The 16,455-nt window shown below is 35.8% G+C and overlaps 1 protein-coding gene and 1 pseudogene across 11 annotated transcripts in view; both read left to right on the top strand.

Annotated features, from left to right (window-relative positions):
* Positions 1 to 16,455, top strand: part of LOC138333469 (uncharacterized) — a 57,486-nt gene that overhangs the window by 33,918 nt on the left and 7,113 nt on the right. For 4 of the 11 annotated variants that reach the window (XM_069281865.1, XM_069281858.1, XM_069281859.1 and 1 more), the window contains one exon: positions 1,937 to 2,073. Coding sequence is in view for 4 of the 11 variants with exons in the window: in XM_069281867.1 (XP_069137968.1) it covers positions 1,937 to 2,041; positions 3,997 to 4,148 (257 nt within the window). In the remaining 7 variants the exon portion in view is untranslated. Of the gene's footprint in view, positions 1 to 1,936; positions 2,074 to 3,996; positions 4,663 to 16,267; positions 16,388 to 16,455 lie in introns of those variants that run through there. The other 7 variants (XM_069281867.1, XM_069281855.1, XM_069281861.1 and 4 more) reach the window with 7 other exon arrangements.
* LOC138333470 (uncharacterized) lies at positions 8,473 to 15,258 on the top strand (annotated as a pseudogene).

Below are 16,455 nucleotides of genomic sequence, written 5' to 3'. Positions count from 1 at the left end.
CATTTTTGCCAAATTTAACCCTTTATAGAAAAAGTTCTGGTATTAAACTTTTTTTATTATTTTGCATATCAATAGGAAAACGGCTGTTCTTTCTAAATCAGGAAGAAAAATTGGGGGTCCGTGTGCTTACTTTTTTGCTCCATTTGAATTTTTGTTATTTTTCAGTATTTTAGAGTAAAAAATAAAAGTGCCCAAATTACCTTTAAATGTAAAAAATAAAGTCACAAAAGTGTATCAATACACATATTAATGCTCAATATCTTTTAATTACTACGAACCTAGTAACAATTTGCAGCAAAAAATAGCTCAATACAGCTATAAATGCTGGCGCAGTGATGATTTAAGTAAAAGCAATTTCAGTACAAAACTGTGGCTCTACTTGAAGCGAAAAGACACAATTTCAAAATGGCCGCCAAATAAGCCATTTCATAAAACCCCTGTATAAAAAATTCTCCTAAAAAATAGAAATGTAATTTTTTTGACAAAATTTTGCATCTGGCAATTTGCTACAGATACTGATAAATTGTATTCGAAAATCTCAAAACTTCTTTGATCTATGTTGAAACGAGACTTCAACGGGACTGAAACCTAAGAAGAATACATCCTTAAAATTGGACTTCTTGTGCCAGGTAACGCTCATTTTGGCATCAATATCGTCAATATAGCTTTCGGTGAACATCTTGCGTGTGGCCTTTTATATTTAGTTTGTTTCTTATGCCCTTATTAAGGTACCATGACTTGAAGTCAAATTTTGCATACCAGAACAAAATACAACATTTGCAGTGTAGTGTTATTCTTGCGACAAAGAATAGAAATGTTGTTATAGTAACGCTGCTAAATGGGGATGGTCTTTAGTAGCCTAACCGTTATCTCCATCCCTATCGTTATCACCATCCCTACCGTTATCACCATCCCTACCGTTATCACCATCCTAACCGTTATCACCATCCCTACCGTTATCACCATCCCCCGTTATCATCCATCCCTACCGTTATCACCATCCTAACCGTTATCACCATCCCTACCGTTATCACCATCCCTACCGTTATATCAACCATCCCTACCGTTATCACCATCCTAACCGTTATCACCATCCCAACCGTTATCACCATCCCTTCCGTTATCACCATCCCTACCGTTATCACCATCCTAACCGTTATCACCATCCCAACCGTTATCACCATCCCTTCCGTTATCACCATCCCTACCGTTATCACCATCCCTACCGTTATCTCCATCCCTACCGTTATCACCATCCCTACCGTTATCACCATCCCAACCGTTATCACCATCCCAACCGTTATCACCATCCCTTCCGTTATCACCATCCCTACCGTTATCACCATCCTTACCGTTATCTCCATCCCTACCGTTATCATTATCCCTACCGTTATCACCATCCCAACCGTTATCACCATCCCTACCGTTATCACCATCCCTACCGTTATCACCATCCTAACCGTTATCACCATCCTAACTGTTATGACCATCCCTACCGTTATCACCATCCTAACTGTTATCACCATCCTAACTGTTATCACCATCCCTACCGTTATCACCATCCCTACCGTTATCTATAACAACTGCTTTGGTTCAAGTACAACAAATAGCTAATCTAGTGAATATCACAGTAAGGAATATATTCAATGTTCAAATGAGCAGGTTAGTGGAAATTCGCTATGCACGGTCAATTTATTGTAACAACGACTTATCCAGAAACAGATATTTAATTTTGGTATGTGAATATAGAATAATTTTCAAACTTAAATTATTAGTATATATAATCTGCTCATGTCTTAGTCTGTCTAAAAGCGATGAAAAATATTTCATTACAAGATTTGTATTGGTTGTCTGATCCAGGAACAAAAAGATTCGCCTTTCTGACACATCCGTCCGTATGTTATTGTTTATAATAATGTTTTCTTTTGATTGGTAGGCTCGTTAAGCAGGAGGACAAATTTGGCCTCGAGTGGAATGTGGGGAGGTCTGATTTTCGGATCGAACGACACCCATATCCGAACCTGGGCACCCCATCTGTCTGGTATTGTTACTTTGTTATTTCTGATGACAAATGTCCGTTTTGGATGAGGTTGTCGCACTGTCGCATTGGCGACCTCATCAAGCGAAGAGCGACAGTGCGACAAAGCGCCAAGCGACAGTGCGCCATCCGATATATTATGACAGTAAGACAACAATTTCTGTCGCAGTGACAGGATAACTTTGTCGTGTTGTTGCACTGTTGCTTTTTCCGAGAAGAAAAGCATTTCATTTTATTTTTCAAAGTGACACTAATAGGCTTTTAGCAAATCTAACAATTTCTTATTTTGTTGATAAAAAAAGTATCGGGCCCTTCACCGTGCAATGCGACAGCGCCACAGTGCAACAAAATGAACCCGCCATGCGACAAAATTACACTGTCAATGCGACAGAATTTTCTGTCGCACTCTCGCGTAAAATTATCGCATAGCGGATGCAATTTTTTTCGCATGGCGCACTGTCACTCTTCGCTTCGCATTGTCCTCCATCGCTTGGCAAATTGTCGCACTGTTGCTCTTCGCTTGGCAGTGCAACATATATTGGGGGTCCGTGTGCCTACTTTTTTGCTCCATTTGAATTTTTGTTATTTTTCAGTATTTTAGAGTAAAAAATAAAAGTGCCCAAATTACCATTAAATGTAAAAATAAAGTCACAAAAGTGTATCAATACACATATTAATGCTCAATATTTTAATTACTACGAACCTAGTAACAATTTGCAGCAAAAAGTAGCTCAATACAGCTATAAATGCTGGCGCAGTGATGATTTAAGTAAAAGCAATTTCAGTACAAAACTGTGGCTCTACTTGAAGCGAAAAGACACAATTTCAAAATGGCCGCCAAAATGAGCCATTTCATAAAACCCCTGTATAAAAAATTCTCCTAAAAATAGAAATGTAATTTTTTGACAAAATTTGCATCCGGCAACTTGCTACAGATACTGATAAATTGTATTCGAAAATCTCAAAACTTCTTTGATCTATGTTGAAACGAGACTTCAACGGGACTGAAACCTAAGAAGAATACATCCTTAAATTGGACTTCTTGTGCCTGGTAACGCTCATTTTGACATCAATATCGTCAATATAGCTTTCGGTGAACATCTTGCGTGTGGCTTTTGATATTTAGTTTGTTTCTTATGCCCTTATTAAGGTACCATGACTTGAAGTCAAATTTTGCATACCAGAACAAAATACAACATTTGCAGTGTAGTGTTATTCTTGCGACAAAGAATAGAAATGTTGTTATAGTAACGCTCCATCCCAACCGTTATCACCATCCCTACCGTTATCTCCATCCCAACCGTTATCACCATCCCAACCGTTATCACCATCCCTTCCGTTATCACCATCCCTACCGTTATCATCATCCCTAACCGTTATCTCCATCCCTACCGTTATCATTATCCCTACCGTTATCACCATCCCAACCGTTATCACCATCCCTACCGTTATCACCATCCCTACCGTTATCACCATCCTAACCGTTATCACCATCCTAACTGTTATCACCATCCCTACCGTTATCACCATCCTAACTGTTATCACCATCCTAACTGTTATCACCATCCCTACCGTTATCACCATCCCTACCGTTATCTATAACAACTGCTTTGGTTCAAGTACAACAAATAGCTAATCTAGTGAATATCACAGTAAGGAATATATTCAATGTTCAAATGAGCAGGTTAGTGGAAATTCGCTATGCACGGTCAATTTATTGTAACAACGACTTATCCAGAAACAGATATTTAATTTTGGTATGTGAATATAGAATAATTTTCAAACTTAAATTATTAGTATATATAATCTGCTCATGTCTTAGTCTGTCTAAAAGCGATGAAAAATATTTCATTACAAGATTTGTATTGGTTGTCTGATCCAGGAACAAAAAGATTCGCCTTTCAGACACATCCGTCCGTATGTTATTGTTTATAATCATGTTTTCTTTTGATTGGTAGGCTCGTCAAGCAGGAGGACAAATTTGGCCTCGAGTGGAATGTGGGGAGGTCTGATTTTCGGATCGAACGACACCCATATCCGAACCTGGGCACCCCATCTGTCTGGTATTGTTACTTTGTTATTTCTGATGACAAATGTCCGTTTTGGATGAGGTTGAGATTCTCAATTGTGACACTTAGGGATGCTGAATTGTGACACTAAGGGATGCTGAATTGTGATACTTAGGGATGCTGAATTGTGACACTTAGGGTTGCTGAATTGTGAAATTTAGGGATGCTGAATTGTGAAGTTTAGGAATGCTGAATTGTGACACTAAGGGATGCTGAATTGTGACACTTAGGGATGCTGAATTGTGACACTAAGGGTTGCTGAATTGTGAAATTTAGGGATGCTGAATTGTGAAATTTAGGGTTGCTGAATTTTGACACATAGGGATGCTGAATTGTGACACTTAAGGATGCTAAATTGTGAAATTTAGGGATGCTGAATTGTGATACTTAGGGATGCTGAATTGTGAAATTTATAGATGCTGAATTTCACATCAAACTTGGATGATAGATAGAGGACATTATTAGCACCTTATCACAACCGTATCATGCAGGATTCAGCTTTAGGTGTAGGATTTAAGAGGCTCTTAAACTTAAAGATGATGAAACAAACAAGAATTTTGTTAAGATGTGTTTCTTTAAACATCCCATTTGACATTGTCTCAACTTGGGATAAAGTTACAGGGCAATATGAAGACCCAAATTTATCCATGGTTTGATAAATCTAGAATTCTTCATGCTGCAATTAGATACTATTGAAACTTTAACAGAAATCTCCAATTGAAGAAAAGATATTTTATCTGAGTTCATATCAAGGATTAATCTACCAAAAAAACCCACTTTCAAATAGTTGAAGAATTATCTTCAATGTTCCTTAATAAGAGATAGCTTTTGTTCACATAATACTTCTAGAGGCAAGGGGAGGGACGCATAATACAACTAGAGGCAATGGGACATGGATAATGTCACATTATAATAATAAAGTCAAGATGGGGGACAAAGAATACTACTAGAGGTAAGGGGAGGGACACATCATACTACTGTAGGCAACGGTAGGGATACATAATATTACTAAAGGCAACGAGAGTTACATAGAATACTTCTAGAGGCGAAGGAAGGGACGCATAATACTACTAGAGGAGAGGGGACGGAAACATGATACTGCTAGAGGCAACGGGAGGGACACATACTTCTGTTCTAGGCAATGGGAGGGACACACAATACGTCTTGAGGCAAGGGGAGGGACACATAATACTTTCCATTACAAATAAAGCAGATCCGTGCCGGTACAAATGGTACGAAGCCGCAAATGGAATGCACGGAATATCTTTTTAAAAAGAAATGGACCAAGAATTTAGCCTTGCGTGACTTCATCGCTAATACTGCCATTTTCAAAAAAATAAACTATATATGAAAACTCTTTTGTTGTAATTTTGATTTTTTGTGTGGTGCGTGTTTTGAAAGATTGGGTATATATATAATATATTCGTGTTGTGTCTTCTTGTTTCCCAGAATGCACAAGTGAGGATCCTAATAAAAGGAAAGAAGATCAGAGTAGACTACAAGACTTCTAGCGATATCTCTCGGAATTGAAGACTTATAGTTTAAGTATGTCATAAGAATTGGTACTTACAACAAAAATGGACATAAAACAAGACCAGTTAAGTTGTGTTCACCGACATGGAGAACAGGAAACAAAGACTGTTGGAAATATGTCGCAAATTCCAACCATAAACAAAGCAGTTGGTCAGTTTGTCAGAAAATAATAGTGGCAAGAGACTTGACACCAAAACAATATCAGTCAAAGAACTAAATGACAGAGCGGCCGACAGAAACAAACACCAAAAGTAGGACCTAAACAAAGAAAGTAAAAGTATGGAATAAGTTCATCCAACAAGGTATTGGAAAAGACTAAAAAAAGACAAACAAGCAAGCACCATGAAAACAGACTTATTGAGTGGCAACCGTGCTACCTTCATGGTGAAAACATCATAAACATGAAACTCGTGGTTTCGCAGGGAACTTCATTTTATACTAAAAGAATGGACGCTGATGGAGGACAGTTTATCCTCGGGTTAGATCTGAGGAGTGTTTTACCTCAGAAAACCCATGGAATCAGTCAAATGACACAGATCCATTCGTGGCACAAACGATTGTGGATAATTAATGTGATGAAGGATACATATGCAATATTGATAGCAGTGACTTGGACAGAGTAAATTATAATGAGGGTGAGGACGAACCCACAATTATCTATTCTCAAGTTACAGATATAAACAATCCTGATACGGAGTAGAAAACAATTTTCCTTTTTAACAATTCTCATATCTCAATAAATGCGGATGAAGGAAGATAAGGTCAAATCCAAGTATATATACATTGTAGACTCTCACTTCTTAACAAAAGAAAGGAGCTAAAAACAATTATAGAATCTACAAACCCAGAGATCGAAAACCCAGGAATATTTGCTCTAACAGATACTACCCAAAATAACCCAGGATATTTGAAATTATGTGAATTTGAAATTAATGATTACATGTTCACCATTTCTTTCGATAATACAAGGGGAGTTATAATTTATATAAAATCAGAACTTCGTGGGAATATTGAGGATGAATTTTTGACCCCTAATTTCAAGGAAACGATGTGGTGTGTAATTCCCCTGGGAAATAAAAAGAAAGTAACGTTTGATTGTATGTACAGAAGCCAATCTAGCAGTGAGAACAACAGCAAAGAATTGAACAATGTAATATCGGATGTGTTTAACAAAAGGGAATACGTAATCATTGTAGGCGACTTTAATTACAAGAATATAAACTGGGATCTAGAAAGTAACACCGATGCAGAAGGATCTATGACATCATAATTCCATGATTGTGTTAAGGAGAATTACCTACTACAGCATTACAGGATTATACAAGATATCGATAGAGAAATGACTCATCTATTCTAGATTTGGTGTTCACAAAGGAAGAGGATGATGTAAAGGATCTACAAATTAAAAACCCAATTGGGCATAGTGATCATGCAACTTCAACATTCTAGATAGAACTAATGCTGGATAAATAAGAGACACCAAAACATAAGTATTGTTTATACTCTAAATTCTTGGAACTACTTTGTCGACTAAATGCATAATTGTATGGGAAAATGTATACCAGTGGCAAGAGTTAGTCCACGAATCAGATGTCGCAAAGTAAATGTGAACCAAATTAAATCGCTGAAGGAAAAAGGAAAAGCATGGCATACATGTACTCAAAAAATAATTCGACAGCAGCAAATTTTGAAAAATATAGGCAAGCCAGAAACTCGGCAAAATCCTTCTTAAGGAAAAGATCAATTCAATATGAGGCCAATAATTCTAAAGGATTCAAATAAGATCCCATTTTTTTATGAAATCGAGAACCAAATCAAATGGTGGAATACCAAATCTGGAATTAGATGGCGGAACTTTTGTAGAGAGCGACAAAGGGAAGGCAGATGAGTTTAATAAATTCTTCTCGATCCAGTATATTTACTAAGGTGATTATCATCTCAATGCCAGATGAAATAGAAAATACTAAAAAATGGAGAATATAAATGAACTTGGAATATGGTCAGAAAAATGGCAGCTTCGTTTTAATGTTTCCAAGTGTAAAACTCTGCACTTCGGAACACGAAATCAAGCACAGGAATATTCAATGTTGAACGAGGATGGAACTGTTATTACCATAAAAACGACACCTCTGTGAAAGATTTAGGTGTAAAATTTGACTCTGAGTTGAAATTCAGCATTCATGAAAAAGGCAAATAGGTTGATTGGATTGATACGACGCATATTCACAATTTGGATAAGGAAATGTTTATACCAATGTACAAGTCGCTAATAAGGCCACAACTTGAATATGGAGTAAAAGCATGGTGTCCAATATTAGGGAAGGGAAGGATATTCTGGAACTGGAAAATGTACAAAGAAGGGCAACAAAGCCTCCATGACAAAACATATCCGGAAAGACTAAAAATAAGTTATGGAATGATTTATCATTTAAATAAAGGATACTCAATAAAATTGACGTAACAAGTGTAACACCAGGAGGCCTATTCATTCAATATGAGGTCAATAGAAGGTTAATAGCTGAGAAAAGCCACGACTAGGCTGAGATGTAGAATCAACTTATTTGCAATTCGAATTGTAAATGTGTGGAATAGTCTTCGAGAAAACGTTGTCTGCGCAGAAACACTCAACGCGTTTAAGTCCAAACTAAATAAGGAATGGAGAAATCACCCTCTGAAATTTAATCTTGATTGTTACCGATATAACTATATCAGGTCATCGCTGCGACAGGAAAAAGGCCAGATCTGGATATAATGGACCAGAGTGCATGCATACCACACGCGCAAATATGTGAAATGTATATATATATATATATATATATATATAATTATGAATAGACAGAAGAAAACAAAGAGCGTTGAGTATGGAGTAATTTCTAACTCTTTTTATGAAGTATATGAACATCTATGAGTGTGACTCAACGATGCATGTGCAACCAAGGAAATACCAAGTGACTCAAGTCTAAGTTGAGGAGGTCAGTTAAATCAGGTAAATATGAATAGTGGAACTCTTGCCCTGTTTATAGTGCTTGATCACTGAAGTATGCCACCGAAGATTCCAACGCACCCACCCAGTCACATTAAATTTACAGTGGGCATGCCAGCCATCCTAGGCCTATTACCTGCACTGCCGTGTATGTTGAGAACTTAGCCGGAGCATAAACTAACATTTTACAGACTATGGCGTGTCTCGGCCAGGGGACAGAACCCAAAGCCTACCTCAAAGGGAAAACCCTTAAATGAAGGCCGAAAGTGAGGCGGTGTCAAAGGGAGACATTTAAAGGAAGAAGAAAATCAGTAAGACTTAAAAAAAAAAGAGAAAAAAATCCTTACTTTTAGTCGCCTCTTACGATCATGCTATAGGGGCAGCAGGTACAGTTCTTACACACGCGTCTTAAGATATTCATAACATGACTGCAAAGGTCAGTTATGTGATAAAAAAAAATAAGCCCTCAGTATGATAAATATTTAAAGAGTCATAACAAATGTCTGTTCGGTATATTTAGCGCTTCAAAAATGACATCCGGGTTGAGTTAATCACTATCAACAGGCGCATGCGTAAATAGCTTTATAATGTATTTCTATCACAGTAACTGTATGTGCAGAGACAAACGGAAACATTTGTCCTGTTACCAACCACCCTGATGATATGGAGATTTGGTATGATCTGATCCTGTGGGTTTTACTCTGGTCTGGAATAGAAGGTAGGATCTAAATACGTTTGTTTTCCATCCTTATCTCCCGTCACATTATAAAGCATATTTTAATGGCAACATATTATAATCGGTATACCAACGGTAAGTGTAGTTTGTCTGGTTGAATGGAACTTATTGGTTGTTGATCTTCAGTGATAATACAAGATAAATACTACATATATAACAACACGTATGTAAATTTCTTCCTTTTGAGATTTCTTATCGATCTTAATTCCACAACCACATTTCCTGTCGAAACATGATAATTTTGAAGGGTTAGTTACCTACTAGTAACTCACTGGTAAAAGTTCCTCAAACAAATGCCGGTTTCATAAGCACATATTAAAAAGAAATACCAAACATCTGTATTAATTTTGAGAATAAAACCTGTGATTTTGTATACATATTTGGTTGAATTTTTTTATAATAATAATATGCACAGTATAATAAAATATTACATTAGTTATTCCTCATTTACTGATGCATCTTCTGCATAGGATATGGATAAATACATTTGTATAATGTTTTAACTTGTTTCCAAATTATATTTCTTTCTTGTTAATACTTGACACTACTTTTGTAAATTATTGTACAGAAAAAGACACACAAAAATAAAGTTTATATTAATTAAGCATGCACACTGACAAAACGTTTTTTGACGCGTATGGGGCTTTGTATTATATCGGTTAGTAGGTGGGTATTTTGGCAAATCACTTCCGCGTTTCAACCTCATTCCAGTGGAGTTTATCGATCTGGTCTAATGTTAAGGTGCCTAAATGGTAGAAAAAAGGTTGTGTCGTTGCAGAAACATATTTATAAAGATTGGAAACTCTTACTGCTGACAGCAGATGGAGCTCCGGATTATAGGCATATCATCTTGGCTAACTACTTTTAAGTGAATTCTTTTAAACATTATGTTTTGCATTAGGTTTTAATATATTATAAACGCTTCTTTTCGACTCTTGCTCCACTGGGTTTATCATCTCATAAACTAAGCAAAGTAAGAAGTTTATCCTTCAATAAATCTGCCAATTGTAAGAATGGCGGAGTTGCCTTTCCCTTACTTTCACAGGTGCGTTCTGTATATCTCCCTTAAAATTATGCAGGGCTTCATGAGGCCAACATATATCATACCGGCCTTTGTTAACCCTTATCAGCAAAATACACATAAACACACATAGTATGAATACCATTATTGCTATGCAGCTGTATAAATGTTCAGTTAAACATGAGATCGATAATAAAATATATTGTCTCTAGTTAGCTAGCGATTTATGGGAGTTCAATAGCAAAACGCACCACTCAGTAGCGATATAAAGCCTATAAGAGCCACAGTCCTATGAAGGGATGTCGTTTTGACCAACAGCAATACTTCCCTAGGGTTGGGTAATAAAAGACGTTACTGATTTCAAGCGTTTCAAGTTCATTGAATATATATTATTATGATTGCGCGTAGATGGTCTTCTGATCATTGAGTACTAGTACAGGTTTGCTGTTTGAAGTTAAGTGAAATGGTGAAAAAAGCCTTGCAAACAGAAAATGAGCAATTAAATTATTAGTACATTCAAACGGTGAAGTGATGTAATTTCAAAAATATCTTTGATGTCTTTTAACGATATCCTTTATCCGATGTGTTTCAGCCTGTGACACTTGTGGTACCTGTCTACAACCTCCAGCCTTCACAAGTAACTTCACCACAATGACAGCCCAGTCGGACACTGAATCCACACTTACTATACACCATGACCTCGGGGAGGTACCCGTGAAGGTGGAGGTACAAGTCAGACCACCCCCGGGGAGACCAGATTCTGAGTATGTGTTCCCGGGGGTAGGGTCGGCTCAAGCTGACGATGACCTGTCACTGACATATGCAGGAGTGGTCTACAAATATAACTCACAACAAATCGTACTTACGGTCCCAAAGAAAAATAATGACAAGCCTTCTGGAACAATCATATACACAGGTATATTCAAAGTTATTCAGACAATCACATACAGACATGAAAACTAATTCAACAAGCGAGTAATATGACCATTTCATTAATATGTTGATGTATTTACATTTTAATTATAAATTTCAATATAAGGAAAACCAATTAAAGATACACACTTCTAATATTCCAGTCTCGTTTTGACCTGGATCGACGAAGTTTTGATATTTTATAATACAATTTATCAATATCTGTTTGCAATTAGTAATTTTGTCATATTTGTTTTCAAAGGTGAGAATGCCTGGATTGGTCCAAAATCACAGAGAGAACAGACTGCTGAAGTTCGCGTGAAATTGTGGACAAATTGTACATTTCCAGCTCCAGATTTCGAATCCGTTTGGTTTCTGATGGTATCAAAAAATGGTAAAAACAATAGCATTGAAAAAAAATGTCTATTGTAGAATTACACGTTGACCGTTGGTTCATTATCCTTTATTTGATAGGACGGTTACATTTTATATCTAGTTTTACACAGAGATAATCCGTAAGAAGTTGCATCTTAATCCTAATCCTAAGTTTACACTATGTTCTCTGTTATTACAACAATCGCGTTGCAGGCCGCCATGCATTTTATCCATCCGAAACTCACTTTATCCATCTGCATACCAGTTACATTATACATGATATTGTTTGACCAGTGTGGGTATGTAGAGGAGACAAACATAACCAAGTGGCCTGTCATATCAACGGCTAATGCATAATCAGGAAAATATGGTGAAACTAATAATCGGTTCTGTGGACAGTATGGATTCCCATTATTAGCTCTTGCGTACTGATACCTTCAACAGAGTTCAAGAGGTCACGAAAACACTGGGTTTAAGCCAGTGTGAGAATTCACTGAAAGAATGTTCAAATAATCTTTAATGTGATAATGACCAGTTTAAATGTAAATATAAGCATTTACTATCATATGTTGACTTGCATTTGGTGTTCTAGCATATCTTTCATGGTGAATTATTTAGATTGTGATTTTATTTTAGAATTCGATCTGAAAGAGATGTGGTTAAGTTGTAGAATAAATGTTTGATGTTAACAGCTACTCACTCATACAAGGAGATCAAACATGGATTGGGAGAAGAACCAGAATATGTGTCTGTACAAATCAAACATTTCGACCAGGATTGGTACACAGACGGCATTGGTGAGTAGATAGGACAATTCTAGATTCAACGATGGAATTTGTTTACCTTTTTAAGTCAGACTGTCGGGTTTTTAAATAATGGTATTCATAAGTATCTAGTTATTTATAACATTTTATTCCATAACTATGCATGTTTCACAATGGAAAACCCATGTGATAAATTCCATAGCAGTTGGTTATCGTTTATGTTTACACACTCCAGTGTGTAAACACCTACAGCGCCTCTGATTGGTCAACTACAAGATCTCTTGATTCCGATTGGCTCTCAACTTCGGGATACTTTTCACAGCGCATTGTCTTTTAAATATCATTGTATTTACTGTTTAACAGGAAGTTGCTTATTCAAAGTATTAAACAATAGAATATTGACTCTCTATTTATGCACTTTATTTTATGGCGCGAAGTTATCGCTACACATTGTATGGGGGAGAGTTTCCCTAATTAAATGAAGACGAGAAAATGGTCACCACGGCATAAATATAGAGTTTAAGTTATGGGATAAATAAGTTCCTCAACGCGTGACTGATGTTTATCATGTTTATCTAAACTCTCGTTAGTTAATTTTCAAATTTTTAAAAGACACTCGCTAAAGCTCGTGTCTTTTCAAAATTTGAAAATTAACTAACTCAAGTTTGATAAACATGATAAACAACAGTCACCTGTTTAGGAACTTCTATATATAAACCATACTAAGTTAAAAGGCGAACATAAATAAATACCACGATTTTAAATAAATGTTACGCACAGTGTTTTCACTAACAAACACACCTATTGGACTTTCTTGGAATCCTTAATATTCAACTACTGTATTACTAAGAAAACACATAAAGGCTCTGTGTGCGACAACAGATGAGTATGTGTAGTTTGATCCTTTGATGAACGTAAAAAGACTCCTCGAAACGGTACAATGTCAGGTTGGAAGTCGCTCGCTGTTAATCTGCAAATAAAGTTTTCCTAACTAGCCTAACTGTTAGCAATATAGCTCGGCTTTATGTAAGAACTGCTTTGGTTCAAGTATAAGAAATATATTCAATGTTCAAATGAGCAGATAAGTAGAAGTTCGGTATTCGTGGTCAATTTATTTTAACAACGATTTATTCAGAAACAGACATTTAATTTTGGTTTGTGAATACAGAATAATTTTCAAAGACTGAACTTAAAAAAAAATTTAAGAGACTATATATACTCTGCTCATGCCTTAGATTGGATATTTGTCTTTTTCATTTTAATATGACACCTGATATAATAGGATATTTGTCTAAATGTGATGAAAAACTAATTTAGACACAACCATTATTATATATGTTATTGTATATAATCATGGTTTTCCTTTGCTTGCTAGGCTCTTCATGTAGGAGGACAAAGAACAAGAATGAAAATTGGGGAGGCCTAATTTACGGATCGAACGACACCCATGTCCGAGCCTGGGTACCCCATCTATTTAATGGTATTGTTATATTGTTACTTATTATTTCTGATAACAAATGTCCGTTTGGATAAGGACGACAAAAGTATTAATCAAACACGTAAAGATGCTCCACCGCCGACAGAGCATAAATGATAAATGAAGTTCAAACGTTCCAATGATGGTAATGGTGTAAGTAACTTTTGTAACTGAAGAAAATACTAATTCGTCTGCTACATCAGCGGTGTAGGAATTTTAATCAGATCCTTTGTGAAATAAAATACAAAGCAAATTGATTTTCAAAATGTGAGTTACTTAAAATCCCAAAATACGTATGTTTAATGATTGAGAACAATTTTGAAGAAAACAAGTAAGAAAAAAATCTTGTTGTAAATCATGCAGAATTAAGACTAAGTCGAATTCATGATTGTCGGTTACGATTCGTAAACTTTTGATAAAAAATAATTAATTGAGTGGGCTTCTTATATTAAACGAATCGAAGCTAGCCTAATTTAACTTTTTGCAGCCAATTACGTATATTAGAACTTTAATGCTAAATATTTGAATTAGTCTATTATTAATCTGAAACTTTTAGTGCAATAACTCCCATGCATATATTATGAGTCATTGATTTGTACAGATAGCTGATATTGACCCTCTAAAATAAATTGTCAGGAATATAATACAGTGATAGGATTTGTACAATTATAAGGAGAGCATCTTCATTTTCAATGTACAAATAAATATTTAGGAAAATTATTTGAGGGTATGTGATTAACTATTTCAGGCCAGATTTTTAGTGCAGGGGATGGTTGGGGATTGACAGACACCTGGATATCTGGTTGGGTCAAGGTCAGGGTCTGGAAGACGTTTGAAGGCAGTCTGGTGTTTAACTCAACGACATTTGTCAACAGTGGACTAAGCGTCGATGACCATCAGATATCTACACCTTTCTTAGATATATCGTCGGGGATGATAGATGTCAAGGTGAGAAAGCAATTTAAAGGTCCATCTATCCAGCTAATGTTATATACAATAGCATTCGCAAGCTTTTGGAAATGTTATATATCCAAGAAATATTATTCAAATATTACATCAAATTTTAAGTTTCAAACACAAATTGTACAAAACTAAAAATTAAAATCACATTACTTTTCTCGTTGTTCCATTTTACTGAAGGTTAAAGTCAACGATGGTAGCAACTCCGGGTTTAGCTTCCCAGGAACAGGCGCGGTCCAGAATGCACAACCTGATGATTCCTACGGGGGAGTGGTATACTCGTACTCGACCAATGGCGTCAGATTCTGGCATCCTCATCTGTCTGCCGTGGGTAGTTTCCACCAAAACTTTCTCGTCCTGATCGACAGTGCTTGGGGAGGAAGTATAAATCAACAGGCATCGACTTCCTGTGATTTAGTGATCAGGTTCTGGAACTACACTCGTGACGGTAAGCGTTAATCTTAAAATAGTTAACATTTAACAGGAAATACAAATAAATGATTAGATTATAATATTGAAAATAATAATTTTTTGTTTTATTCATTCTTGATTGTTACATTTTGTAAACATATAATAAAATATGTATTGTTCCTTAGTACCATGTACTCTACTATCACTATCTACTGTAATGAAAATACGTTAATAATTAAATAAAATGTTTATAGCTATACACCATACATTTTCAAATCGATAAATGCGGTGTTAAATTAGAAACTGACATTTTCACATTAGTTTTGATTATCGGGTTCTAATATTTATTGAATTACTGACTTGGTCTTTATTGAACATATTCATAATTAACTAAAAGTACTAGTTATATCATGTCGATGGCATATCACAAATGTTTACCTCTCTTTATGTATTGTTTCAATAAGATTCACTATAGAGATCTACTCTCAAATATCCCCCAACCATTGTCGAAATGCGTTTGTGTTAATACGACCAAATCAAGGTAAGTAACAAAAGCATGAACAGACAAACTGAGGGCGTTTTTCCTATTGGTAAATAGTAAGACAGTATGTATATACATGGATAAAAGGCTGATATTGTACACATTGCTTGATTTATGTATGTTCACAATTTCAAATTATTGTATCAATAATAAATTCATTAATCCTTCTTTCCCAATTTTGTTACACTATTATTGGGTTACGTTGGTGTTCTGGCTATGATTCCAGTATAGTCATGAATTAAAATTTATACAGTTTAAGTTTTACTAATTGACTTATTAAAATGTTATCATAAGTCTGATAAAGTTTCATCATAAAGACTAAATTCACATTCTCTCCTGCAGCATATAATAATATTTTGTGAAAGACAATTGCGAAACGCTTAATGAGACGCTATTTTATCGTCATGCGATCGTTTTGTATTTTTTGTTTTGTTTTTCACCGAGCAGGCCACCACGTCTGGTCGAATTATCCTGATACAGGCTATCATCGGGGTGTCTCAGGAATGAAACATCGGCGAACTTTGTAATCAAATGAATACTGCACACATAAAGAACCACGGTGTGTATGTAAGCCACATTTAAAAGATTATATTTTCAAAGGGACATGAACCCAAAATTTGTTGTTATGTATATCA

The sequence above is a fragment of the Argopecten irradians genome, chromosome 10, assembly GCF_041381155.1.
Source record: "Argopecten irradians isolate NY chromosome 10, Ai_NY, whole genome shotgun sequence".
NCBI classification, from domain to species: domain Eukaryota; kingdom Metazoa; phylum Mollusca; class Bivalvia; order Pectinida; family Pectinidae; genus Argopecten; species Argopecten irradians.
This window is presented reverse-complemented; position numbering and strand designations above follow the sequence as displayed.